The sequence below is a fragment of the Mchenga conophoros genome, linkage group LG6, assembly GCF_057382185.1.
Source record: "Mchenga conophoros isolate Kocher_MC1m ecotype Shallow Benthic linkage group LG6, M_conophoros_male_GT1.1, whole genome shotgun sequence".
NCBI lineage: Eukaryota > Metazoa > Chordata > Actinopteri > Cichliformes > Cichlidae > Mchenga > Mchenga conophoros.
The window spans coordinates 29,512,098-29,539,927 of record NC_140531.1 but is presented as its reverse complement, the minus strand read 5'-3'; the positions used below and the strand labels follow the sequence as shown (position 1 = coordinate 29,539,927).

Genomic DNA, 27,830 nt, shown 5'->3' with positions numbered 1-27,830 from the left:
GAATAGACTGAAAATATTTAAGCCTTTATGGGGTGGAGATGAATGCTTATCTGCAGAACAAAACCAAAGGCTAAAACTGTTGAACAACATTCTGTGTTACTGTGTTACGCATTTTCCTCCAAGAGAGGTCCAGAATTTAGAATAACCATCAAAGTATGAGCAGACAGCTGTGCTGTGTGTAAGATGAATGAAGAGGCTGGCACACCCTTGCAGTGTCTCTGCCTTTGTTGTTTCTTCTCTGTTCAGCTGTTTGGAATTTACAGGTATACAGATACATACTTGCTACATTAATGTGGCTCAAAATGAGCTGCAGGATGTGTGTGAACTGCAGGTTTGACATCCGGAGAAACGCCTGACCTTTAATCCCGAAGAATCTTAATGATTGCTTTCCACGAGGTCTTGCATTTGTGGTGCAGACATTTGTCTCCCTGCTCAGGGGGCATTTGTCACTAAAAAACATGAGTGTTTTAAGGGGAGGGGTGCACACCAGCATTTTTCTTGTGTTTTTTGTTTGTTTTGTTTTTTCCCCATCTTATACAGGTTTAAGTATATGTTTTCAAAAAACATACAAAATCAATAAAAACTTGAATGTAAAACATAAACACGAGTGTTGTCATGCTCTTCAGGCCGGTGTCCTGCAGGTTTCAGATATCACCCTGGGTAAACACACCTGTATCAAATGATTAGTTCATTGCCAGACAACTTCAAGGCAGGTTGAAGAGGTAATTTAGCCATTTAAATCAGCTGCGTTGGATCAAGGGCACGTCTAAAACCTGCAGGACGCCGGCCCTTGAGGCCTGGAGTTCCCCACCCCTGATATAGAGGAAAATGACCCCTGTCTATGCGTCATTTTCAGCAGCTCACTTGAGGTTTAAGATGAAAGTATTGCTACAGTTTGTTACCTGGGTGCAACCACAATATACAATATATGTGAGCAAGTGAAAAAGTATGTTACTCCAGACACGTAGACCCACCCAGAGAGAAACGTTGTGTGACTGGACCAATGAGCACAGCGTGCTCTCGCTGTTGCAATGAAAGCTGCTTAGCTACATTTTTTCTCGTGATTTCCAATTGTTGCTATGCAGCAGAGAGACGCCCTGATCTGGAATAACTTCCACGTCTTTAGATGCTGCACACTAAACGTTCCAGTGTATGGGGCAACCTGTAATCAGTAGATTCATGGCATGTACCACTATATGAAAGTGTTATGTAAATTACTTTCTGACCCTTTGGATGTTCCACTGTTGACTGTACACAGTGTCCCTCAGTGTTTGTGGCACAGGTCTGCTCCAAGCTTTGACTCAGGCTTAATAGTGAGGTGTCAGGGTGACATAGCCAAATGAGAACGACTTAATTTCCTTGTTATAAATTCAGGAAAAAAAGGCTCAAGGAAGAAAAAGGAAAAATCAGAAAGGGGGAAAAAAATTGATCTCACTGTGTAAACTATCGTCTCCTGAATATTCTCATTAATTTGGAGCTCTCAGATTGGGAATGCTGTGTTCTTTTTAGTTATGGTAGCAGAGAAATTTCTTGGATATACTAATGCATCAAGTTGCTATTGTCTGGCAGTAGATAGAGTTTTCCAGCATGCAAGACAGAAACCTATAAACGAAATTGTCCCAGCAGATGTCACCTTTAAATAAGTCAGTGCGATTTCTATGAGGTATTTAGTCTCTGTTTATGTTTCCTTCATGGTAGTGTGATTATTCTCCAGCACATTTCTTTCCGGGATAATAAATATATCCTTTATCTCTGATCCTAGGGACTTAACAGGATACAGAGGTAGAGAAATATGGGATAACATAAAGACCATTTGTTCTGCGTCCACTTATCACTCACACATGGAATCACTTCTTTCTTTGATTATTTTACTGCTGCTAATTATTTCTACACACGTCTTCCATATAAATTTTTAATGTTCTAATACTCAAGTAAAATGTAACTATAATAAAGGAAGGTGTGGTTGAAAGCAATTAGCTGTTACACATATATTTAGAATAATGGATGCTCATATATAACATGAAGCAGGTTATTAGCAATGAGGTCAGCATGTAAACCAAATGCTCAGTTTCAGACAGATATCAGGCCGAGAGGATCATCTCGGGCACACAGCTCTGATGTGAACTCGTCTTTAGGTTTTAAAACAGGTTGTTTTAGAGGTCCAGTTTCAGTCCAGGGATAAGACAAATAATAACATAATAAAATAACAGTCCAAAAATAAAAACATTGAGCTGGAAATGAGGATAACCTTTTAATAATTATCGCACATTTTCTTTTTCACACAGCATGTCCTCATACTGGCTTCCTCCCCTCACCCCAACCAGTCACAGGACATGGCCGCCTCCCTGAGCCTGATTCTGCCAGAGGTTTAAACGTTTTTCCTTGCCACTGTCGCCAAAGCACTTGCTCAAAGAGGGGTCATATGACTGTTGGGGTTTTCTCTGTATTATTATAGGGTTTTTACCTTACAATAAAAGCACCTTGAGCCACTTGTCATTATGACAAAACCAAATTCAATTAATGACAGTCCAAAAAAGAGATTTAATCTACACTGGGAGAAAAAAAAATGTTAAAAATTGTAATTTTAAAAATGCCTTTCAGACCAATCAACAGTGAGCTGTTGTGCCAAAACTCCTCCTGTGCTACATATTTCAGATATTTCAGAGCTGTAACTGTCCTTCTTCAGAAGTAAAAATGTATTTACAATGCAAATTTTACATGCGATTAAAAAAGGAAACAAATTGCAAAGATTACACAAAAATAATATATTCTTTTTAAAAATATGGATAAGTAAATAAAAAATATATTAGATGGGATAAAATAAATAAAAGGGGATAATGCTATATTGATTCTACATTAAATGTAATATTCATTAGCCGTATGCGTCACTTTACACAATGTGGATTACACATATGGCAAAACCTTGAAAATATATGTGTGGTTGTGTGTGTGTTTTGCCATGCTCACAAGGTTTCACCAACATAGGTATCAATAAAGGGGAATCTGGTGCCTCATGGGTTTATTATTAGAATATATGTCGGTTTTAAAAAAAAAATTCTTTCAATAGATATTTGATATCAGCGCTGCGCTGAGTTTGTTGGCAGAAACAGTATAACTGTTTAGCCTCAGTTTATTTATAATATGAATTGCTGTATGACTTTATGATGTAGTCCACAAATGTAACAGAAGTGGATCCAAAACTAAGCCCTGAGGGACCCCATATGATACACAAACTTTAAATAAGACAAGAGCAGCTCAGAAAACGTACCTCTAATGGGGGTGAGTTATGTAATCACCTAGGACAGACCAGATCAGACACTTTAGGGCTGTTTGATCCAATATTAACAATCATTAAGAATCACATGTGTAAAATATGGATACATCAGTGCTTTTTCAAATGGCCAGCAGTGGACAACTCCTCTGGTGGAAAAAAGAAATCAACTTATATAGAAACCTTTTAAAAGGGCAGTTCAGCTTCTCTTACAAACGGCTCAGTATCTTGGTCTCTATTTTTAAGGGTTTTGAGGTGTGCAGGACTTTACGGTGATGTTGCAGTGGTCATTTCAATCTTTTATCTACAGTTTATGCAAACAAGACTGTAAGGCCCAATTTCTGTGCTGCTACCTTTAAAACCAGACTGGTATTATTCTGGTATATTATTGGTATTATTCACTGAAGTCTTGAAAGGCCAGAATTATTATTTCTTTTTTGGGGTAAACGTGAAATCGAGTTGCCTAATATTATGTATCCTCTTATACGAATAACCTTGAGAGAAACCTTGTGACAAAACTCACCTATCCCTTTAAGGAATCAGATTTGCAGTTCAATACCATTTTGGGTTTGTAGCACTGGATCATTTTTCAGCTCTATAATTATCCCAAGGGATATAATCTTCACAATGCGTGTGACACACAGAGCCGAGTGAACAGTGCAGGAATGGAGCGTTTCCCTCTGGCTTTCTGAATTATGCATTCCTGCTTTGTTGGTAATTAAAAGACCTGTGCGAGTTTGGAGAGTGTGTCAGGGGCCCAATGAAAGGAAGGGCTGGCCTGAAGAAGGGAAGAAGAGAGGGAGAGTGCAGAGAACAGGTCGGTCCAGTCGTCCTCTGCAAGGTGGATGTTTGGGCGTTGACACACCTGTTAACCTGTTTGGGAGGAGCCACTGGCATTAAACACCGTGGTGACATGAGTGTGTGTGTGTGTTTGTATACTTCAGTGTGTTTGACAAGAACCAGAGAGAGCGGGAGTCAGAGACGAAGAAGGAGTGAGACAGAGAGAGAGTGAGAGTTTTTACTCAGGATCTCTGCTTGACATCCGCCAAGATGTTTAAGAAAAAGGAGAGCTCCAAGGACACTAAGAATGGTACACTCAAGGTCTCGGGGAAGATCAGCAAGTGAGTTATTCACTGTGGATTTTATGAATGCGTGTATGAGTGTGGTGACACTGTATCTCTGCCATGTTCCTCCTGTTCCTGTTCTTCTAAAGCCAAGAACTGTGTCATGTTTCCTGTGTGTTCTTGCTGCCCTCTTTCTCTGTGTGCGTCTGTTTTGTGGTTTATTATATTACAAGTTTAAATGAGGTTTTAATGCATGTTTTCCTAGGGAATTCCTTCACTGCTTTCAAGTGCTGAGTTATGTGAGAGTTAATCTTTTGGAAAAAGCGAAAGCTAAATACAAGCCAGGGGTCAAGTTTACTTTGTAAACACGATGTGCATCGGTGTCCTGCAAGAGGACGAGTGAAATGAGGGAATTACGACTAAAAGTGAAATTGAAAGATGTTGTCATCCTGATTATCAGGCAGAAATTTACCCTAAACCTAATTTATTGGTGTTAGACCCTTGACAGGTGTCAGATCATTTGTATTAGTAATTTTATTGTACTGGAGAAAAAAAATCATTCACAGAGAAACTTTCTGTCTGTGCAAAATGATTATTGGAGAGCTTTTGTTGCTTGAAGATGTAGGGAGTCCTATCAGGCTAGGCAGCTGTTCAGATCAGATATGGAAATATGACAGTCAGGTGGCACAGGTTTCAAACATTTACATAAAGCTGACAGCAACCTGCTTTAGAGGATTGCGAATAAAAATGAATTCCATTTGATGCATAATGTGGGTGAGGTCATTTTCATGTGCTAAATATAAAGAGAAGGCTCATGAAGAGCCACTGAATCTAACTCATGGCAAATCTGCCAAAAGTCTCCGGATCACAGATCAGAACGCCATTTAAGTCGCTGCATTCAAAGCGGCGAAGTGGGATGATCACCTTTTTAAGTAATGGATAGTATTGAGGATGGGTTTTCTTCAGGTTTCCTCAGGATCAGTTTCTATTCATAGAAAGAGCCCCACATTCAGCTGCAAAGCCGACCACTTCACCTTTTTGTTCCTGGGAGTAACAAAAGACCGCTGACGTGATCACACCGTCAGGTGGTGTCCGGCTTGTGCCTTCACCTTGGCTCGGCTTCAGACATATTTTCTCTCTGCTGAGGCGTGATGAGGGCTGGGTTGTCCGTTTTGCTCAGCTGGTTTCTGCCTCTCATGTGGGCGTTGGTTTTTAACTGTACATTACAGAGTGACGCACAGGAAGTGCTGTTCATTTCATTCAGTCATTTCTATTGTCTGATAATTGTTTATTTATTAGTTTAAGAAAAATTTGTGAATCGCAATCAAAGATGATTCCTGGGTGTTTGTTGGAAATGACACGGACAGCTGGAGAGCTGCGATGTATGGATTTGTGCATTAGACATGGCACTGGGACGTTTTTTAATGTTTTTAAAATAAAGGTACAAATAAAGGTAAAAGTGGCAGCTAATGCTCGGGTCAGGCTGAGTCTCCAAGAAGTCGAAAAGCCCAAAGACGTCATGGAAAAATTTGTATTTGTGTGTGTTGAGTCTGGGCGGCTCTCAGACATTCATCTTGTTCTGCTGGTGCCTTTGGTTACATCACAGATTAGAGCGCTGGTTACGCAGGGATTTAATAATGACTCTGCTGACTGTAAAGCACAGATTCATTTCGGCATTCAACATCCATTTCTTTGCTCCAGTGGTCATGTTGTAAAATAACAATTCTTGAACCTAATTTTACTATGAAATCAGACCTTTTTTTTACAATATGAGTTTAGCTTGAGGGGGAAATGAGGGTGTTTGTGCAGAAGATGTGAGATCTTACTATCATCTAAAAAATGCAGGCAAGCCCTTCTAAATTATGCAGATAATCCAGTTTAAACTGGTCTCATAGTAGTGTTTTCTGTAGCAGTCATTCATTTAATAATTTACTAAAAACCACCAACTGTTGAAGAAGAGCAGTTTAACGATTTCTTTAACCATTTTTTTAAAGTTGGCTAAAAGCTCAGCATGACCACACAAGCAGCCCGCACAAATACTTGATTCATGCTGAGGAAAGCATAAAGTTCCCCCAAAACACCTTATGAGAAACTCAAAGTATCACCTTACAAGACACTCCTGGAAAACCCTGCACAGCCACTCCTGCACAGGAATATCACACTGCTGCTTGATTAAAAAAAAAAAAAAAAGCACACATTTGATGCAGATACTGTATGTGTCTACATCAATGTATGGGTGTGACCAGTAATTCTTATCTGCTATTAATAAAAGAATAAAGTGAATAAACCAAAGGTGACAGCTTTAAATAAAAGAGATCAGAAATCAGACCTTTATTCATTTCAGTCCCTACACAGTTCACCTTTATCAAGACAAACTCAGAACTAAATATCCGACATGTAGGAAAGTAAAAAAGTAAAATATAAAGATCTGTATATTACAGAAGACAAACTAGAGATTAAAGCCACTTTTAAAATTTACCTTTAAAAATCCAAATTGAGTGCAATTATTGGAAAAATGGCGCCATGCGTAGTATAGCGAGTGTTTGGTATGTTTGGCTCATGCTCCTCTGTCTGATGATCACAGACTCTTTTTTTTCATGTATTTATTTGATCATTTGTTTTTTTAGAGCAAAGAGGATAAATCTCTTCCACAGCCCACTGCACCTACTGTTTCTATAAACAATGGTAACTAAACAGGTTTTTCTTTGACTGCAAAGGTGGGAATGCATACCTGTCCCTCCTGCTGAGTGAGCAGGAACAGGGCAGTCGTTGTGACAGCAGCTGCAGAACCAGATTCTTTGATTTCGTTTTGCACATAAGTGTAATTTCAGCATCAGTGTGACCTTTCTCAGACTGAATCCTCGGCCCACTGGTCATTTCCTCTATAAGCAGTTTTCAAAAGCGCTGACTCTCTTTTAAAAAAGCAGTTTAAAATCGTTTAATTTTCTTGATTTCGTTTATTCTTTGTCTTGATCTTTGAGCTTGTTTTTATTATGTTTTTCACATTTAAATCTATTTTACTCTATTTTATGTGCAACACTTTGTGACTACTTATCTGTTAAAAGGGCTTCATAAGTAAACTTACTTACACTGGTTAATATAACCATGTTATTCTTTATAATAACATGGTTATTACCGGTGGGCAGATAGTGATTTTTCGTTTTTATGTTAACGGTATAAACAATGAAAGGTGGTGGATTGTCCAATGGTTGTGATCGACTCTGGGCTGGACCAATTACAATACATCCATGTTGAGGTGAAAAGCAAGCGATTTGTCCCATACTTCAGCTAGAATGAAAAAAAGACACAAAGCTGGAGTTATTCTGTGTATTTGTGTGTTTATTCTTCCTCTTCTTCTCTCATCCCTCATCGTCATAGAAATCATACATATATACCAACAAGACTGTGCATCACTGTCACAACAGCGTTTGTTTTCATTCAAAGGCTTTATGGTTTTTCCTATAATACTTGGTGGGCCGGTCTCTAGTCAAAATACCTGGGCTGATTTTTTGTCCCAGTCCAGCCCAGTCTGACAGCTTTTCATATCTCTTTTCTTAATGTTGACACTGACAGATACACCAAAAAATTGTGCTGCTAAGATTTTTTCATCTGTATTTTTTGAACTGTAGCTCTACTTTAGCAACATTTTTTAAACTTCAGAGACTGCTGTGCAATGTATCGCACATTTCATTACTAACAAAAGCAAAAGTGTAATATGTTGAAAGTTGCCATATTTAGAATGTGTGTGTGTGTGTGTGTGTGTGTGTGTGTGTGTGTGTGTGTGTGTGTGTGTGTGTGTGTGTGTGTGTGTGTGGAGGTGGTATACAGTTTTATACAGCTGTGTAAAATACATAAATCTCAGTTAATGAGGCAAAACCTGGATTTTAAAAAGTCTATTTTTAACACACACACACATTGAGGAGCTGTGTGTTCTGAACCAATTATACACAAACATATCTCCAAAACCCAGTTTGCAGTTTGCAAAAACTTTGATTTAATCTAATTTAACTTTTAACTGAGCTCTACCCCATGATTTATTCAGGCAGTAGATACAAAGCCTCTTAAATAAAACAAATACAATATTTGTCTCCAATCCCAAAGACTTCACCTTCATGGGTGTAGCTAATCTCTCAATGGAATGTCTTCCTCCTCCTCATTTTGACAATCTTAGTCATTGCTTTGCTTTACTCTGAGCAGCGACACAATCAACACAAACACTGACAGAGGGAGTGACAGTCAAAGTTCAAGAATGGGTAGAATTTAAGGAACGTTTTGGGTGTGGTGCGAAGGGTGGAAAAATCCTACTCCATCCTAAAAGATCTGGAAACTGTGCAGTTTGTGCAAAATAAAAAACACTGAATGGAAAAAATAAAAATAAAAACACCCTCACTGTGCAGATTTTTTTTATATAAAGGATGACCTGGGGATGTGAAGTTTGTCCACAAATATAAATAAGTCTTTGTTGGTAGTGAGAGTGCTCATAAAAATGCACACCATAAGGTTTGACTGTAATCAAGCTGTTAATTATTCAAAACTTCTGCGTGGGAGTACTCGTATACTTACCAATTCTGTATCATCCCTGAAATGATGTGTGCTGCTGTTCAACCTCTGACCTTTGTTGTCTGCTGCAGGTCACAGGCCACCGACTTGGCCTTGCTGATCACCCAGATGCAAAAAGATGCAGACTTGGTGGAGAAAAACGTCCTCAGGGCTGAGGAGCTGCTTGCTGTGGTAAGAACAAAACAAAACCTCTAATTTTATGAACGATTACCCTCATTGCTTTGTAAAAACGTCACCTTATCTGTTGTCTGCCTTTGACAGGATTTTGAAAATGACAAGAAAGAGCTGCCGTACCAGCATCAGAGGGAGATCTCAGATGAGCTGGGTGAAGCTGAGGGCCTGCTGAAGAAGCTCTTCATAGATGTTGACAAAGCCAAGAACCTAAAACATCCCCAAGCCACAGACATAGAGAGCGAGTGAGTTCATGCAGAATAAATACAACACAGAAGATTTGCAGTATACCTGGTCCCTCCTCTGAGAACATACTGAGGATTTTAAAACATTTTAGCTGTTTAATATCATTAACTTTGAACTCATTGGAGCTCCACATTAACCACAGTTGTTTGTTTCTTTGTGTCTTTTCTGCCCTTTGATGACTCCAGTGTCCTTCATCTTCATGAGCGCTGGCTGAAGGACTGTACCGTCTACAGAGACATCTACGAGCAGATTGATGATGTGTCGCGGATGCCCTTAATTGACTGGGGGCCTGTTTTAAGTGAGAAGCAAGTAAGTACTGTTACACTGTCTGAACATCCACGTCAGTCTTTCATACTCTATTAAATATTAATGCTCTTATTGTCAACAAAAAGGACAAAAAACTGTTTTAAAACTGCTGCCACCAACAAGTATTTTCCTCTGTAGTCAGACGCTTGCCAAACTTTGAGTCGCACTGTTGCTTATTTGAGCATCGTAGAGAAATCAGACTCCTTTGACATGATGTCAGCAATCTGTAATTTCTATGTAATTCTATCTATAGTTCCCTTTTTAGCCAGCACTAACCTGGCCACCCTTGCTGTTCTCCCTGCAAGCCACTTTGCAAACCCCCTCGACATCAAGTGTTTTGAAAAAAATCAAACTAAATATTTGCAGTCTTTTAAAAAGATTTAAGTCTCCATTAGGAACTACAGGGTGGGGAAAATGGCAGTCACCCTTTCACAGGATTGCTTAATAATAAATAACATTAACTGTATCCTTTAATCCTAATGTAATCTAAATGCACTTGTTTCTTCGTTTTGCACCTGTCTGTACTGTAATAAATCTCCCAAGCAGAGCTGACTGATTTACCGGCCTCACCCTGTCAGACCTGTCCTTTGATATCTCATCACTACATTTCCATGAACTGCTTTCTTCTGGTGTCTGTGCTTTCAGAAACTGGTGGATGTGGAGCAGTTTGGCCCTAGTATGGCTGATCTGGAGAAGCAGATTGCTGCTCACAACATCGTACACAAAGAGATTGACGCCTACAACACGCAGCTCTGCCTCGCTTCTGCTGGCAGCAAGGTCTGCATGCATGATTACACAAGAACACATGCTTGCATGATGTGTTCTACTTAAAACTGATTGCAGCTTGTGTCCTTTATTAAGCAAAAAGCATTTAAAACAGCCGCTCACATTCGCTGTCTTGTTTTTTAAGGAGAAATACGACGCTCTGAAAAAACAGTACAACAACTTATTGGTGAGTTGCTTCAGTCACTTAATGTTCAAAGATAAACACAAGTCTTATTTCACTTTTGGTTTTGGCAGTGTAAAAAGCTCTGAGGCAATTTTTCTATTTTTTGTTTTTTTCTTTGTTGGAGAAAAAATGAAAAATGTAAATTTCTGCTTAAAATTTCCCCCAAAAAAGTAAAAAAAAATTAAAAGAAATTAAAAAAATCAAAAGAAAGAAAGAAAGAAATAATAATTAATACATGAATAAATGAATAAAAAAATTATTTTAGGGGTACTCATTTGTCTTTCCATTTAAATTTATTTCTCCTAAGGACAACTCCAAGTGGCGCCGTCACTACCTTAATAGCCTGTACGAGTACATGCAGAGCTGCAACAAGGAGCTGAACTTCCTGGCAGAAGAGCAGAATAAGATCAAAAAGCAAGACTGGAGTGACCACATGTTGGACCCTCCTGACGTTCGGAGGCAGTATGAGGTTAGGATTAATGCGTTTTTAAGTCAGATGAAAAATAGAATTGAAAGGCTCACCAATCACGAGGTGTGGCCTGTCCAGTGTGACAGAAGTTGTTTTGGTTCTGTACCTGGATGAATTCACACATAAATACATCAATTTTGATTTGATCTCATTTAGAATTTCAAGAACAACAGTCTGCTGTCCCACGAGGCCGAGGTGAACAAACTCCAGGACGAAGGCGAGAGACTTGTTGAGATGAAGCACCCCGCAAGCGACACAATACAGGTACTTGAAAAGCCCGTTAACAACATCAGCTTCACTCTTTCATCCTGAATGCTGTTTAAAGGTATGTCAACTCCCTTCATTATATTTCCAGGCTCAAAGAGATGATGTACGAAATGAGTGGCAGAAATTCCTCAATCTCTGCATCTGTCAAGAGACGCACCTGGACAGCGTGGAGGGTTTCAAAAGGGTGAGACAGAGTTCATCGCAATGCAGTGCTCAGTTTGCAACCTGTTCTGTCATCACCATTTGCAGATTTTATGCATAAACTCAAAACAAAACAAAAAGTGTGCTTTGTTCCGTTTTTCAGTACCAATATGACAGCGAGCAGCTGTCAGAGTCGCTGACCAAGCTCAACAGCACCCTGGACCCCAAGACTCTCAGCAAGAAGAGCAAAACTGAGAAACTGCTGCAGCTTGAGGTACGTCCAGCCACCAGTACTGCAACTCAGCACACATAAGAAATTCAGCTTGCACCCCTCTTTCAAGCTAGCAGTGAGGATTTTAAAAAAGTGAATGAGAAGGAGATTTGGATAGAAAATGAGGCACTGGGGCAGGCAAAGCTGGAGACAAGGAGACTCCAAAGTTCAAAAGTAAAACAGGGAAAGTCTCCAAAAGTTGATTCTGTTCAGTGGAAGCCTAAAAAGGGAAATTATAAAGTCTTTGAGTTATATTTATTGAATAATTCTCAAAGTTTATTTATTTATTCATATGTAAATGGACATATATATGAGAAAATATAAGGTGTAAACACAGCAGACTGAAGGAAAACTGTTAATTTGCTGGGCAGGTCACATGAAACTTTACAGTCCTGCCAATATACACCAGAACTAACAAAAACAAATACATAAAATGAGTTAAAGGTGCTCACACACCTGGTTTGCCACCACCCACTGATTGAGATGTGTTATAGAGCAGTCTTTCATTGCCACGGTACTGAAATCAGGAAGAAACAGAGGTTCATTTTGCGGGATATTACACTAAGTTTGTTAAACCCAGCAGAAAAATTATGTGAAAAGATATGTTTGGAATCTTTTTTTAATCTTTGCGTGTTTTTCCTACCAGGCGGAGGAGAAAGATGTGCAGAAATGTGAACAGCTGCTGGCTGACCTGAGGAAACGCAGCACCACCATCGCTCCACTGAAACTGCGACGTACGACCCCCAGCAGAGCCATCACTGTGGAGTCCCTGTGCGACTGGGAAACAGGCACGGTGGGGAACAATTTTTGTCTAAATGTAAAACTCTAACTGCATGTGGCTGCAGTAAAAAACAACAACAACTTTGAAAAGTGACTTGTCTGACTGAATCAATCGTTATTTTTTTAGGATTCTCTGCAAAGAGGAGACAAGTTCACCTTAAAATCAAACTCAGACGTTGCGAACTGGAATGTCATTTCCACTGATGGAAAAACTAAAAAATTCCCAGGAGTTTGCTTCCAGATCCCACCACCTGACTCAGAGGCCATTGATAAAGTGGACCTGTAAGTGCTGACAAGCTTTATTATTAAACAGCTCAAATGGCACATCCGACGTCTGCCCTTTCTTTGACTCCGCCCCTTTCTTTTTGTTCATTAGTTTGGGCCAGGAGCTTGCAGACATCAAGAAGAGAAGAGCCGCTCTGGCCGACTCCCTGAAGAATAACAAATCAGAAATCTCCAGGGCCCAGCAGTTAGGTTGTTGTCAATTAATTAAATGCATAAGTGTCCTCATTATATGCAATCACTGCATCTTTAAACCACAACTAAAGTGAGATCAACCATTTAAAAAGCTCTCCTTTTCCTCCTTCAGCCCCAGTGTCTTCTGCCCCCATGGACCCCAAAGTAGCAGCCCTCTCTCAGCAGCTGGACAAGCTGGACAATGACCTGGCCAAAGCTGAGGAGAGCATGCTGAGCCGTCTGCGAGCCCCGCTGAGCCGCAGTGATCCCGCTGGTGATCTGGCCAAAAGGATGAAGGAGCAGGAGGTGAGAAAAAACACAAACTAACATCAGCACCAGCTAAATATCATTCACCATGTGACACCAAGAAACTAAAACAAACCATATAAAAGCCATTATTTTGCTGTTATTATCCTCGTATGTGTGTGTATGCATTCATACCCTATACAGCATAAAGGGATTCTTCACTCCTGCAGACTGTCAGCATGAAATGATTATGCTGTGAATTATACTTATATCTGATGTTTAATGGAGGGTTGTATGGATGCTCTTTACAGCAAACTGCTCAGACACTACAGGCTCTACAGCAGCAGCAACAGGCTGCACAGGCTGGCATGCAGCCCCTGCTGGCTAAAGATCCCAACGGGACCTCTTCGGGACTGCCGCTCAAACTCAGTGCTGCCAGCAACAAGTCTGACAACCTTGCTGCACTTGCTGACCTTTACAATAAGAAGTAAGAGCTTGTTTTATGGCGGGGTTTGATTTTGGAACAACATTTTTAAAAACTTAAATCAGTTTTTCATTCTTCTATCCATCTTTGTTAAGTTGTGTTACTTGAGTAGATGATCTAGATAACAGATAACCTTAGTATATTTAGTAGTTTATTTATCTTCTTTTCTGCAGAGCAAATGCCTCACTTAACCTGGAGAAACAGATCAAGAAGGTGGATGGTCTCGTCTCCGGCTTTGAGAAAAGGCTGAGTGAAGATGGTCCGATCCCTAATGGCCCAAAAGCAATTGAAACCCGTGCTGAGGAAATTCAAGTAAGGAAGTCTTGACCATACAAATTTGAATTCTCTTGCATATCTCTAATGTTCACTTTGAATTGAACATCTCCTTTGTGGTGTTTAGAGCCAGCAAAAGTCTGTGGCAGCTGCTCAGAATGACATGAAGAAGCTCAGCAAGGATCTGGAGACCACAGAGCAGCTGTGCAGCTCTCTGCAGCAGGACTACCAGGAGTACTGCCCGGACATCCAGCGCCAGAAAACAGAGGTCAAGCAGCTACAAGCACGTTATACCAATGTTGCCAACCAGCTGAAGGAGAGGTGAGAGTCAGACTGTGAACACATCATCTCAGTCCCTTCAGCTGTATTAGAAAGACAGACTACAGTGGTTTTCCCTCATCAGCCTTTTAAATCACTTAAATCAAGCAACAAGGAAGTGAGAAGTACCTTTACGATTAGATCGGGTATTTGCAACCTGCAATGGGGTTCATCTGTACTTCATCTATAAATCTATATACATCTATATATAACCTATAAAAATGTGCTACTACACTACTAAAAGGTAAAACAGGTTTCATTACATAAGGCATTTCTGTTGTCATAATGTACCTAATACACCAATACCTCATAATGTGCCTAATACCTCTCATATTCCTCTCAGAGAAAGCACCTTACTCGAAACTGCAGGAAAGAACCAGGAGTTCCAGAGCACATGTAAATCCCTGAACTCATTCTTGGACAACCTGCCAACAAACAAGATAAGCCCCAATGACGATCTGTCTCAGATTGCTGCTAAGAAGAGCTCTCAAGAGGTGAGACTGTCTTCTGATTATTTACCTTTAAGTATCACATAAGAATAAAATAACAACCTGGCTACCCACTCCACACAAAATGTCTTTTTGATTTATGGATGTATAAACATTATTCTCAATATGAACCTGTAGAAATTCACTATGATTATGACAGGACAGTAACTTTAGGTGATTAATATTTCTATACCTACTCATTGCAGAGGGTGATGGACGACCTGACGCGGAAGGAAGCTGACATGGAAAAGGTGACAAGCCTCTCTCAAGACCTGCAGGAACTCCTCAATGTAAGACTCCTAACTTATAATAAATAATATAATACAATAATTTATGGAACCATGGTGTAGCGGTACAACCCTGGGAGGAAATGCTAATCCTGGGGCTAATGGGACTTCCCTCAGGAAGGGCATCCAGTGTAAAGACAAATGTGTTGAAAGTTAAAAAAGCATAGAATGCATAAATGCATTTTAGGCAACACAGAAAGTAAATTAATACATTTTAATTTTAACATTAGCAGACATGGCTCGTACTTAAAGATTTTGAAATAGGCAACAAATGACATGAAACAATTCAAAGATTTTAAATCTTCACGTCTCTGCAGGAGTACGAGACCAACGTTGACACGTACAACAGTACGCTTGAGGACGCCGGCGCCACCGTTCCGAAGAAACCACGTATGCCCACACTGTCTGAGGCTATTCAGAAAGAGGTAATGTCTGTGTGTTTTTCAACATGATACACACTTCTCACATTTATTTATAGATCGAGGTGACATGAGGTTTGCTTATTACAGGAAAAGAGTCTGGTGAACCGCTACGCTGAAACAAAAGCTGAAAACACCCAGCGCCAAAAACAGATGGGCCTGGCTAAGAATCTCATATCACGAGTAAGAAAACAGTGAATGAATTTATTATCTTTTGTATGCATTTAGATTATGCTTTCCATAAAACTAAAGCTACATTGCAAATAATATTACTTTGAATAAATTTGCTTTTCCTGCTGCAGAATGAAGAGACAGTTCAAGCAGTGGCACAGCAGCAAGTGCGGTCTGAAAGGAGTGCTTTTGAGTTAGATGGTCTGGTAAAAGAGCTGGAGGAGGAGAAGGAGAGGAGGACTCATGCTGAGACAAACCTGAGAACATTCAAAGACAGGTTTTTGTCTTTGAAGAGTCGCCGTGGAGTTGAACGTGTCGAGGAGAAAGAAGTACTAAAGTACTACCGTGACCCAAAAGTGGAAAGTGATCTGAGGGCTCTGCAGCAGACGCTACATGAGGAAATCATGAAGCGCACCACCATACAAACTGAGGTTGAGGTTACAAACAAAAAAGTCACCACCCTGGCAGAAACCGTAAAGAGCGCTCCACCAAAACTGGTGACTAGAGAGGTGACAGAGTTTGAGAAAGATCCCCAGCTGGATACAGAGGCTGCTAAGCTGAGAGATCAAATAACGAAGATGAGAGAAGAAATTCGGATGAGGGATGGGGAGCATATTCAGATGAAGACAGAAGTAACAATTCTCCAGCAGAAGAGGCCAACAATCAAAGAGAGGGTGGTTAAGAAGGAAGTGGTTAAAGTGGAGAAAGACCCAGAGATGCTGAGAGCAGTGCGAACATTTGAGACAGAAATTTCTGACGAGAGCAAAAGGACCAAGCTCCTCAATGATGACATCTTCCAAACAAGGAGTCAGATAAATGCACTAGAGAGGCTGATTCCTAACATTGCGCCTAAGATAATCACTAAAGAAGTCAAAAAGATTGAACAAGACCAAGACCTAATCAACGAATCCCAGAATATTCGAACAAGCCTGGAGGAAGAGAGAATTGAAAACAACTCTCTGGTCAATGAATTGACGGTGCTCCACAACCGTTACAGAGAAGTTTACGAATGGAAACCCAGAGTTGAGGTGAAGGAAATTGTTAACGAGATCTACAGGATAGACCCAAACACAGAGGTGGAGATAATGCGGCTCCGCAAAGAGATACAAGACTGCAGCAAGCAGCGCTCTGACCTTGAAAGAGGGCTCACCAAGGTGACAACTGAACTCAACATCATTCAGTCAGAGAAGCCAAGAATTGAAACAAAAGAAGTTTTCCAAGAGGTGGTTAAAGAGGAAAGAAGCCCCGAAAATGAGAGAGAAATTCAGAGGCTAAATGACCAGGTGCATAATTTACACAGCAATTACGATTCCCTCCAAGACCAGCTGAGAATGCTCCGGCAAGAGAGAGATGAGTGGAAGGCTGAAAAGTCAAAGGTAGAGACCCAACTTGTCACCAGAGAAGTTATTAAGTATGAGCCCGATCCACTCCAAGAGAAAGAGTTTGACCGCTTGAGAAATAATGTGCGGGAAGAGACACAGATTCGGCGCACCATTGAAGAGATGGTGTTTGACCTGAAAAATAAATACATCCAGTTGGAGAGACAGAAACCAGAAGAGAAGGTGGTTCTCCAAGAGGTTGTTCGTTTGCAGAAAGACCCAAGGCAAATGGTCGAGCATGAAAGGCTTAGCAGGAACCTGGATGAAGAAGTAACGAACCGGCGTCAGTTTGAACTGGAGCTACAACAGTTAAGAACAAAGGTGGAAGAGAAAGAGAGGATCCTCAGAGAGAGTGTTGAACGCCAAAAGAGGATTCAAGCTGAGTCTGAAGTCAGAGAGATTAAACTGCGTATCTCACAGCTGGAAAATGCCCCACCACCTGTTGAGGAAAACATAGTTGTCGAGGAGGTGCTCAAGGTGGAGAGAGACCCGAAACTGGAGAGGCTGACAAGCAGTCTGCGGTCAGACATGGACAAGGAAACCAGTGATATTCTGAGACTGCAGAGAGAAATCCGTAACATCAACATAAAGCTTGAAATCTTGCAGAAAGAGAAGTCCAGTGAGAGGACAGTCTACAAAGAGGTTGTCCGTGTTGAAAAAGACCAGGCAGTTGAGGCTGAGAGGGATCGCCTGAGAGAACAGGTGTCTCAAAGTAAATTTGCCAGACAAGACCTCGAGGATGAACTTAGACGTTTCAATGACAAAATCCATTTCCTAATGAACAGCAAATCTGCTACTTCAAGAGAGGAGACAACCCTGATTATGAACCGAGATGCCTTACAGAGAGAGAAGGAAGACCTCACTCGTGAACTTAGATCCCTTGATGGCAAGAGGCACGATATCAGCCTGTCCTTCCAGCAGCAGAGCCGACTGATGAGTGAAAGAACACAGATGAGCAGACAGAGAAGCATTAAGATGGAGTCTGATGTCATGCGTTTGGAGAGGGATATCTTGGACGAAAAAGACAAGATCCATCAGCGAGATAGCATCATCCGTGAGCTTATACAGAACCTACAGAGAGAGGAGAGTGCAGAAACAAGAACCAAAGAGACCAATGTCTCTACAAAGATCACAATTTTGGACCCAGTTACCGGCAAAGACATGTCTCCTTATGATGCCTACTTTCAGGGCTTGATTGATCGTCCGCAGTACATTCACTTGCAAGAGCTTGAGTGTGACTGGGAGGAGATCACTTCATTGGGACCTGATGGGGAGATATCTTTACTCCAGGATCGCAAGAGTGGAAAGCAGTACTCCATCAAAGATGCGCTGAAGGACGGAAGATTGACAGAATATGATCTGCAACAGTACAAACAAGGAAAAATTCCCATCTCAGAATTTGCCTTGCTCGTCGCTGGTGACAACAAGAAGCAGTCCCAGTTCAATTCAATCACCCCAAAATCCACCACATCACTCAATTCAGCACCTATTAACCTATCTGCTGCCAAAGAAACCTACCCAGTTGCTGGAATAATAGATACAGACACTGACACCTGCTACACAATACGCAATGCCACCGTGAGTAAGCTAATTGATTCCACAACTGCCCAAAGACTTCTGGAGGCTCAGGCATCAACAGGAGGAATCATTGACATCAGCAATAAAGGGAGATACACGGTTCACAAGGCAGCAAACAGAGCCCTCATCGAGGATAGTCAAATCCAGAGACTGCTCAATGCACAGAAGGCTTTCACTGGAGTTGAAGACCCTGTGACCAAAGAGCGTTTGTCTGTGGGAAAGGCTGTTCAGAAAGGCTGGATGCCGAAGGACACTGCCATTCGCTTCATGGAGGCTCAGCACCTGACCGGAGGGCTGGTCGATCCAGATACCGGTCACAGAGTTAGCATCTTGGATGCCGTTGGGTCCAGAATGATTGACAACACAATAATGAGAGACCTGGAAACTGAGTCCGCCTACATCAAAGATATTATAGACCCAATCACAAAGGAGAAAATCAACTACAAGCAAGCTCTGAATCGCTGCAGGAAAGACCCAAATACAGGCTTACCAATGCTGCCTGCCTCTTCCAAAGGGTCTGGTTATAGTCCAGTGTACAATTCGACTAGATATGCAAGATTTTAGATATGTTTACTTTTTGGAGACATCTTTTCTATATGAAATCCATACATTACTTATAATGGACATTTTGACTCAGGAAAAGTCTTCTACTGCAAAGCTTTCTCTCTAGCCAAAATAACTGCTGCTGAGTTTTTTTGTTTACTAAAAATGTTTGATGTGGGCAGATTTTTCTTTTTTGGTTTAATTTAAAAACAGTATAAATGAAGTTTATCTTTAATATTAATGTGTTATTAGGGATACTGGGACATGGTGCAATGGTATTTGCCAAGATTAATTGATTCTGTATTACTCCTGGGTTTTCTTCAAAACTGTTCATTGAATTTTATCTTGTTTGATACCTTATAAAGAAACAAATATCAATAAAATAAATTATAATGGTTAAAGTGTATGGACTCTCATTTTCAATGCTGTGCAGTCTCTAAAGTAAAGAAAAATGCTATGAAAAAGTATTTACTTCATCTTGATTTCTTAGTTTTTTTTATATATGTCAAACTTAAATGTTTCAGATCATCAAACATCTTTTAATATTAGAAAAATATAATATAATCGTGTAATAGAGGTCATGCCAAAGTATCTCAACAAGATTAAATACAAGACTTTGACTTGGGCAGTCCAAAACCTTCTTTTTTATTTGCTTATTGAGATATTCAGAGGTAGACTTGCTGATGTGCTCTTAGTCGTTGTCCAAGTGAGCTTGGGCTTCAGTGAATGAACTGATCGTCCATGTCCTGAAACAGCAGGGGAGCCCCAGACCATCACACTACCACCACCATGTTTGACTGTCGGGTTGATGTTCTTTTTATGAAACAACTAGATGCAACAGGACACAACCCTTCCACCAAGTTTATCTTTTATCTCATCAATCCACAGAATACTTCCCCCAAAGTCTTGGGTATCAGTAAGATGTTTTTTTGGTAAATATGCAATGACTCTCTGTTATTTTTGTTCAGCGGTGGTTTTCATCTTGGAACTCTCCCATCTTTGTCCTGTATTTTTCCCGTTGTTGAATCAATAACACGGACCTTAACTGTTGTTCTGGGTTCTTTTGTGAAATCATGGATGAGTCGATGATGTGTTCTTGGAGTAATTTTGGTTGGCTGGCCACTCCTGGGAAGGATCACCACTGTTTCCTCCATTTGTGAATAAAGGCTCACAGGGTTGTTCACTGGAAACACTGCCTTAGATATATCTTTGTAACCATTTCCAGGTTGATAGATGTCAGTAACTTTGTTTCTCAGCCATTTCTTTAGACAGTGGCATGATGTGTTGCTTTGTGAGTTCTTTTAGGCCACTTCACTTTATCAAACAGGTTCTATTTAAGTGGGTTTTTTTATTCTACTTGCCTGACAGTGATCAGGCTTGGGTATGGTTAGTGAACTAGAACCCAGCTTTCCAACAAAAAGTTTTCAATCACGGTTAATTCATGACTTAAAAAGTGGGGGGATTAGTTTTTGACATAGGGCCACGTAGGTTTGGATAGTTTTTTTCCTTAATAAATTAAATCATCAAATATTAAATAAATTAATCAATAAAACCTGTATTTTTTAATTTACTTGGGTGATCTTAGACTAATATTAAAATTGTTTTCATGAAACATTTAAGGCAAATGATAGATTCCAAAAAGGGGCTTAACCCTCTGATGCATAGTGGTCACTGGAGTGGACAGCTACTAAAACGTACATATCTCTTTAATGCATTGGTTTCTATGGTGGAACTGCATATTAGCCTCTAGAGTGCTCTCTGCTGCCATGCTCCATTGAGGTCAATTCAGTGTTCAGTTAGTGCAACTGCAAGTAAATTTCCTCTGAATCAAAGATGGCAGACAAACTGTCACCCCTGCCGACCACTGCTGGCATATCCTGTCAATCCTTCTATGCTAAAAGAGCCCAACAGGTAAAAAAAATATGATGATATGCAGTAACATCTAGGGAAGGATATTATCTGTTTGGAATAAGAAATTGTTATGTCTAATATGTAGAAAACTACAATTAACCATGTGTCCACTGTAGTGGACATCATGCATTACCCACTATATTTTTTTAACATAAGTCATAAATTGTCTCACTGTTTTTTGGGACTGTTTTGGTTATAAGTAAGCATATAATTGTTACATTTATAAGCTACTCATTTAAAATATATATTTCTGTGCAGATCAGCTGTAGTTTGAGTTACTATAATAATTATTTTATCATATTTTGTAGACTTCAAATGCAGCAAAGAATAAGGCAGCGTACAGAATAGTCCAGGAAATTCCATCCAGCTCCAGTGATGATGATTTCATTGATGAGTGCAGTGATGAGGAGTTCAGTGATAAGTCCAGTGATGATGAGAGTGGCTGCCAGAGCAGAACAGAGACATAGGAACTACGGATGATGAAGACACAGACAGTCAGGATGCAGAAAGTGAGAACGATGAGGGGCAGGATGAAGAGGAAGGTCAGTATGATCAGGGAGCTGTGGGAGATGGGTACATGGCACCTGACCATACTCAAGCCCGCAAAAATATTTGGAAAGTCCAAGACAATGACTTGGTTGGAGACTTGCCTCCTTTTCTAGGAGAGTGGAAATTGAATGTGGAGGGGAAGGATCCCATAGATTTCTTCAGACATCTGTTTCCAGCAGATCTAATTGATAATATAACATACAACACCAACTTGTATGGGAAAGAACTGTCAGTAACAAGAGAAGAGATTCACCCTCCAGCAATGCAAAAGAGGAAGACCCAGTGGGACCCCACAACCCGTGAAGTGGAGAGCAGTCATCAAAGTAGCCTGTGAGGTCAGGTTTGCCACAGGATATCACTGGCCCCAACTGACCGAGGTGAAAAATGCAAACAGGTGCCATGATGTTGTGTGCGCACGGAAGACCAAATACATCTGCATGCAATGCTGTGTGCCATTGTGCCCTGGATGCGTTGCAAACTTTCGCACAGCCTAGGTGTGATGAACATAGAACTGTTTGGAGATGCAGAGACTAAGATGTCAGTTTGTGTTTTCTTCCAGCATGCTACTAAGGGCTTGGTAATACTGTCCTGCATCGTTATAGAACTGTGTAGACTCAAAAATGTTTCTCTTGTTGGAGATAGTTTGCCATATTCAGGTGTAGGATTCACAGCTAGGACTGTTGATTGGTTTTGTTATTTACGTCTAAACATTGCGGCCTTATGAGTTGAAAGTTCCAAAAAAATTGCTGAGATGTTTTTCAAAGGATACAAGCAAACAAGTGTTTGTATATTTACAATAGAACACGAGGTAATTAATTTTTACAGTAAATTCACAGTATTTCATGCTAAGTGCTCAGGCGCATGTAGTCCACTGGAGTGGACAAGTTTATAACTTTATAAAAAAACATATTTTTGGAAAAAAAAGAGTTAAACATTTTTTTTCATGTCCTGAGAAGAATAAAAGCACTTAAGAAAAAAATCTTGACCAAGGCTTTCATAATTCATGCATCAGAGGGTTAAAAGGAAGCCACTGATGACTCAAACAATCCTTTATTTCAATTTGTACAAAAATTTCTACATCTGATCATTTCTTAATATTAACTTCTGCTAAGAACACACTTGGCTGATAAAATTAATGGGACAGACAACATAAACCTGACCTAAACTTTAACAGTCAGATGAGATTTCCCAATATTACGTTTGCAAAGTTTTTAGGACGCAATTCAGTCTCAAAGTAGCAGACAACGCACAGTTACAGAAAGGGGGCACCAGCTTGAGGTGCAATGCATAATATTCACCAAAACTCTGCTGGCTTAACAGCTGCAGAATCCTAACCTCTTCTGGCACTGATGTTTCCATGGCCAAGCTGCTCCTGATGGCCCAGTATGTTTGGACATATAGTGAAGTTTTATCATATTACATGCATACGGATATTTGCTCATATCTTTAAAGCTGTGTCCATGCCGAATCATCACCTTGAGTCTTCAGAATCACAGACAAAACTAAAAATGTGACATATTTATGAGCCATAAACCCAAACCATCTGTTTGTAACTCTTTAATGACCCTACAAGAAAATCTAATAATGCCCCACTAATGCGGGGCTTTAGCTGTTTAAAAGCAATCCCTTGATCAAGTGCAGAAAAATCCCAGATCAGGACAGTCATTTAAACTCTCAGAAGTGAACCCGTGTCTTTTACGCAAATTTAGACAGTTATTAAGTTCACTGTTCAGACAGCACAGCAAGGGGCATCACTGCAGCTCTGATGACCAAAGAAACCACATGAATAAAGTCCCTGATCATGTTGCATCTGCAGGTTGTGCACCCAGTTTGCGCTCCCTCTCTGTGAAGAAGTTTCTTTGTTCAGTGATGGCTTTCTCCAGAAGGGCAATGTTTACACCGTCAACACAGTTCAGCACACGGGCACGGACCATTGCACCGACTCCTGTAGGACAAGAAGTTACAAACACAGGCAGGTGATAGCACTAAAACATCATCCCTGAATTAAATTTTTCAAAAGGCAGCATAAAGCTAAATAGAGTCAAAGAAATTTCACTGGTACTGAACTGCAATTTACATTTGCCCAAAATAATAATAATGGATTGGATTTATATAGTGCTTTTCAAGGCACCCAAAGCGCTTTACAATACCACTATTCATTCACTCTCACATTCACACACTGGTGGAGGCAAGTTGCGGTTGTAGCCACAGCTGCCCTGGGGCAGAAGCAAAGCTGCCATATCGCGCCATCGGCCCCTCTGGCCATCACCTGTAGGCGGAAGGGTAAAGTGTCTTGCCCAAGGACACAACGACCAGGACAGAGAGCCCGGGGATCGAACCAGTGACCTTCTGGTTACAGACGCTTCCCAACACTTCCCAACCCCCTGAGCCACGGTCGCTCCAAAACAAACGCAAACAAACAAACATAGCATTTAAAGCTGGCATCAGGTCAACCACACACAGGACAAACTGACACTTGCTTAATGTTTCCCATTTTTAAGTTATGTGAGGGTAAATTAACATCTGAACAGTCCCCTGCAACATTTTTGCACACTGTCTGTCTGTGTGAAATATTTCTCTTACTCTCATCATTTTCTATCTCACCCAGCACAGTGTACTGGGCTCCAATTATGGGGTTGAAGGGCTCCACAAACAAGGTGTGGACAACCACACGGTGCTCTTTAGAAGCATGCTGTGCTGACAGCGTAGCCCTGGACTCCTCAGGCTGATAGCATACAAGTCTGAAAAAAAATGAGTAAAACATTTTAAAGTGAATTTGGTTCATTTCCAGATCCGTGGTTTAGTTATTGAGCTATACAAGAGTAACTTTGTATGATTTACAATTTAAATAATCATTTACACAACCGGTTCACAAAAGCTACCCTTCAATATTTTTTTTTAAAAAGTGTGTAAACAGGGCAGTACGGTCTAAATCTATGTAGAAGATATAATCGCTGATCTGTGTATGTTTTAGTGGTTTAATGAACAGCCAATGGGGCCATAAAGTGTGAACAACACAGTAGCTTCTGTATGTTTAATCTGCTCCATTTGTTTTTTAAATTGATAGTAATAAGGCGAGGCAAGGCAAGGCAAGGCAAATTTATTTGTATAGCACAATTCAACAACAAGGTGATTCAAAGTGCTTTACAGAGACATTAGAAACAAAAACAAATAAAAAGCATGATTTAAAATTGAATAAAACAAGCAAACAAACAAACTAACTAAACACACACATTTCACACCTGTTCGCACGATCTGAACCCTTATCGTAAGGGGAGCTACCAGTCCTTCTGTGGACGAGCTACTTTCTATTTTAAATTCCCTGAATTTAAAATACTCTCTAGACCCAGTCTAGACCCAGCTGGGGAGCTACCCAGAGCTCTAAACCCACTTAACAAACAAACAAACAAACAAAACAGTATATTAAATTAAAACAGATAAAATCAGAACAGTAGATAAAATCAGTAGTTAATGTAAGTCTTGAAATTTAAGCTTAACAAACAAACAAAACAGTATATAAAATCAAAACAGATCAAATCAGAAATAGATAAGATCAGTAGTTAGTGTAAGTTTTGAAATTTAAGCTTACAAGTGTGGATTTGGTGCTTTATTCAAATGCAGCTGAGAATAGGTGAGTCTTCAACCTGGATTTAAATAAACTGAGTGTTTCAGCTGATCTGAGGCTTTCTGGGAGTTTGTCCCAGATATAAGGAGCATAAAAGCTGAATGCAGCTTCTCCGTGTCTGGTTCTGACTCTGGGAACTGATAAAAGACCGGATCCAGATGACCTGAGGGATCTGGAAGGTTCATACTGGGTCAGGAGGTCACTGATGTATTTTGGTCCTAAACCATTCAGAGCTTTATAGACCAGCATCAGAACTTTAAAGTCTATCCTCTGACAGACAGGCAGCCAGTGTAAGGACCTCAGAGCTGGACTGATGTGGTCCACTTTTTTGGTCTTAGTGAGGACTCGAGCAGCAGAGTTCTGAATGAGCTGTAGTTGTCTGACTGATTTTTTAGGTAGACCTGTAAAGATGCTGTTACAGTAATCAAGCCTACTAAAAATGAATGCATGGACTAGTTTTTCCAGGTCCTGTTGAGACATCAGATCTTTTATCCTTGATATATTCTTGAGGTGATAGTAAGCTGATTTTGTTATTGTCTTAATGTGTTTTAAGTTTAGGTCTGCATCCATCACTACACTCAAATTTCTCGCCTGGTTTGTGGTTTTTAGATGTATAGATTGAAGTTCTCTGGTGACCTGTAATCGTTTTTCTTTGGCGCCAAAGACTATTACCTCAGTTTTGTTTTTGTTTAGTTGGAGAAAATTGTGGCACAACCAGTCATTAATTTCCTCAATGCATTTACCAAGAGCCTGTACAGGGCCTCGGTCTCCTGGTGACATTGTGATATATATTTGTGTGTCATCTGCATAGCTGTGGTAGTTTATTTTGTTATTCTTTATAATCTGTGCCAGTGGGAGCATGTAAATGTTAAACAGAGGGGGTCCCAAGATGGAACCTTGGGGAACTCCACATGTGATACTTGTCTGCTCGGATGTGAAGTTACCTATTGATACAAAGTATTTCCTGTTTTCTAAGTATGTTTTGAACCAGTTTAGTACAGTTCCTGAAAGACCTGTCCAGTTCTCCAGTCGTTTGAGTAATATGTTGTGGTCAACTGTATCAAATGCTGCACTGAGATCCAGTAAAACTAGGACTGACATTTTTCCACTGTCTGTGTTCTGTCTGTGTTCAGACATATGTTTACTTTTTAATTATAAAAGTAAACTTTATAAATTACTTACGTTTTAGGTGACAAACAGGAGAATAGGGGATAACGATAAATAAAGGTGTATGAGCAGAGAAGCGCTATGAAATCATTAATGTCAGTTACACAGTCATTTCTGCCTGAGTCAACATCTACCACCCTCAGTGCTGCTGCCAGTCAGTGAAGACAGCAAAAATCCTAGAGTGCAGAGAAAGTTCATTTTCAAAGATTTTCATTTTTAAGAGGAAATTTTCAGAAACTGTATGGTTTTAATAACAGTTTTTCAGACTTTAACTATCTTACAAACACCTTTTACTTGTACTGCATCCTATTGCCTTAATTTGTGAAAGTATAATAAGTCTCTAACTGTAACACATGCAGTGAAAAACTAAGTACACCTCATGATTCAGTAACTTGAAGGTGGTTTGACCTTTAACAACAGTAACGTGAAGTAATCGTTTTCTGACAAATGACTTTATCGGTGTCTAATATCATTGTGGAGGAATTATGGCCCATAATGTTCGTGCTGACATGCTGCATTTGATTTGCCAAATGTGGTGCTGTTCATTATAGTCTAATATCTCCGCTTTGGTCTTGTTTTCTAATAGTATGATCATGAACTTTAATATTTAATAGGCTAACTGAAGCCTGTAGAGTTCAAGATACTTTGACAACTAACATTTTTTCTATTTCTCTGGCCATTAGACGGCTGACCTTTAGTTGAATTTGATGGGGCATGGACCTCTGGGAAGACTGTCAACGGTCTTGAATATTTTTCCACTTGTGAATAATTCACTATTGAACGATGGACTTTAGATTGGTTGGTCTTGTAATCCATCTCAGACAGATAAGCAGTGAAGATTGCTTTAATGATCAAAGATCATTGTTGATATTTTTCCTCCTTGGCACCATGTTAAAAGACATCTGAATGCTCCTAGCCAGAAAACTGTCAAAAGTTCACATTTTACCCATGGTCAATAGCTCAACTGCATTTGATTCTCAGCATCTGGTTGCTACTTACCCTCTTAATGCCTATGGAAGAATAAAGGTGTGTGGGCTAAATCAACAAACAGATGCTTTAGAAAATTTAAATTAAATATCGAATTTACTGAAATACAACCAAAAGTCGTAGCTCTACTAATATAAGTCTGATTCTGTCCTCTCTGACCACATTAGATCAGGTATATACAAGATATTATGCTTGTCACAACTGGCTGTTCGTGATCTCATTAACCACACACGGAAGATTTTTTTCTAGTTTGAAACAAAACCCACCTGCCAAATGTTCTGACTGATTGTCCTTCCTCCACGCTTCCAGAGTTTATTTCCCAGGGGAAATGAAAAACTGCAGCTAAGGGCAGCATCCCGATTTCTTAAAAAAAAATGTTTGGTTTGTATGATTAAAATTTAAGAGTCGTTTAACTGAAGACGACTTGGTACTTCCGCGCTACATGTCACGTGGC

General features: G+C 40.1%; 2 protein-coding genes and 1 pseudogene across 3 annotated transcripts; 2 read left to right on the top strand and 1 right to left on the bottom strand.

Annotated features, from left to right (window-relative positions):
- The first annotated feature begins 4,215 nt into the window (after positions 1–4,215).
- evpla (envoplakin a) lies at positions 4,216–19,538 on the top strand. Its single transcript, XM_085277313.1, has 22 exons — positions 4,216–4,392; positions 8,967–9,066; positions 9,157–9,311; positions 9,498–9,621; positions 10,264–10,395; positions 10,529–10,570; positions 10,875–11,036; positions 11,193–11,300; positions 11,392–11,487; positions 11,608–11,718; positions 12,362–12,508; positions 12,623–12,777; positions 12,872–12,969; positions 13,085–13,257; positions 13,509–13,684; positions 13,855–13,993; positions 14,082–14,275; positions 14,616–14,766; positions 14,967–15,050; positions 15,365–15,472; positions 15,557–15,649; positions 15,769–19,538. Exons 1-22 carry the CDS (start codon positions 4,322–4,324, stop codon positions 19,156–19,158), a joined length of 6,009 nt encoding a protein of 2,002 aa, XP_085133439.1. The 5' UTR covers positions 4,216–4,321; the 3' UTR covers positions 19,159–19,538.
- A 1,257-nt stretch (positions 19,539–20,795) lies between these two features.
- LOC146572869 (uncharacterized) lies at positions 20,796–22,612 on the top strand (annotated as a pseudogene).
- A 16-nt stretch (positions 22,613–22,628) lies between these two features.
- Positions 22,629–27,830, bottom strand: ten1 (TEN1 subunit of CST complex). 2 transcript variants are annotated; one of them, XM_085277310.1, is made up of 3 exons: positions 27,643–27,830; positions 24,181–24,338; positions 22,629–23,542 (listed from the first exon to the last, which is right to left on the bottom strand). In XM_085277310.1, exons 1-3 carry the CDS (start codon positions 27,729–27,731, stop codon positions 23,397–23,399), a joined length of 393 nt encoding a protein of 130 aa, XP_085133436.1. In that variant the 5' UTR covers positions 27,732–27,830; the 3' UTR covers positions 22,629–23,396. The 2 variants fall into 2 exon arrangements, with proteins under 2 accessions (XP_085133436.1, XP_085133438.1); XM_085277312.1 differs by having other exon boundaries at positions 24,202–24,338.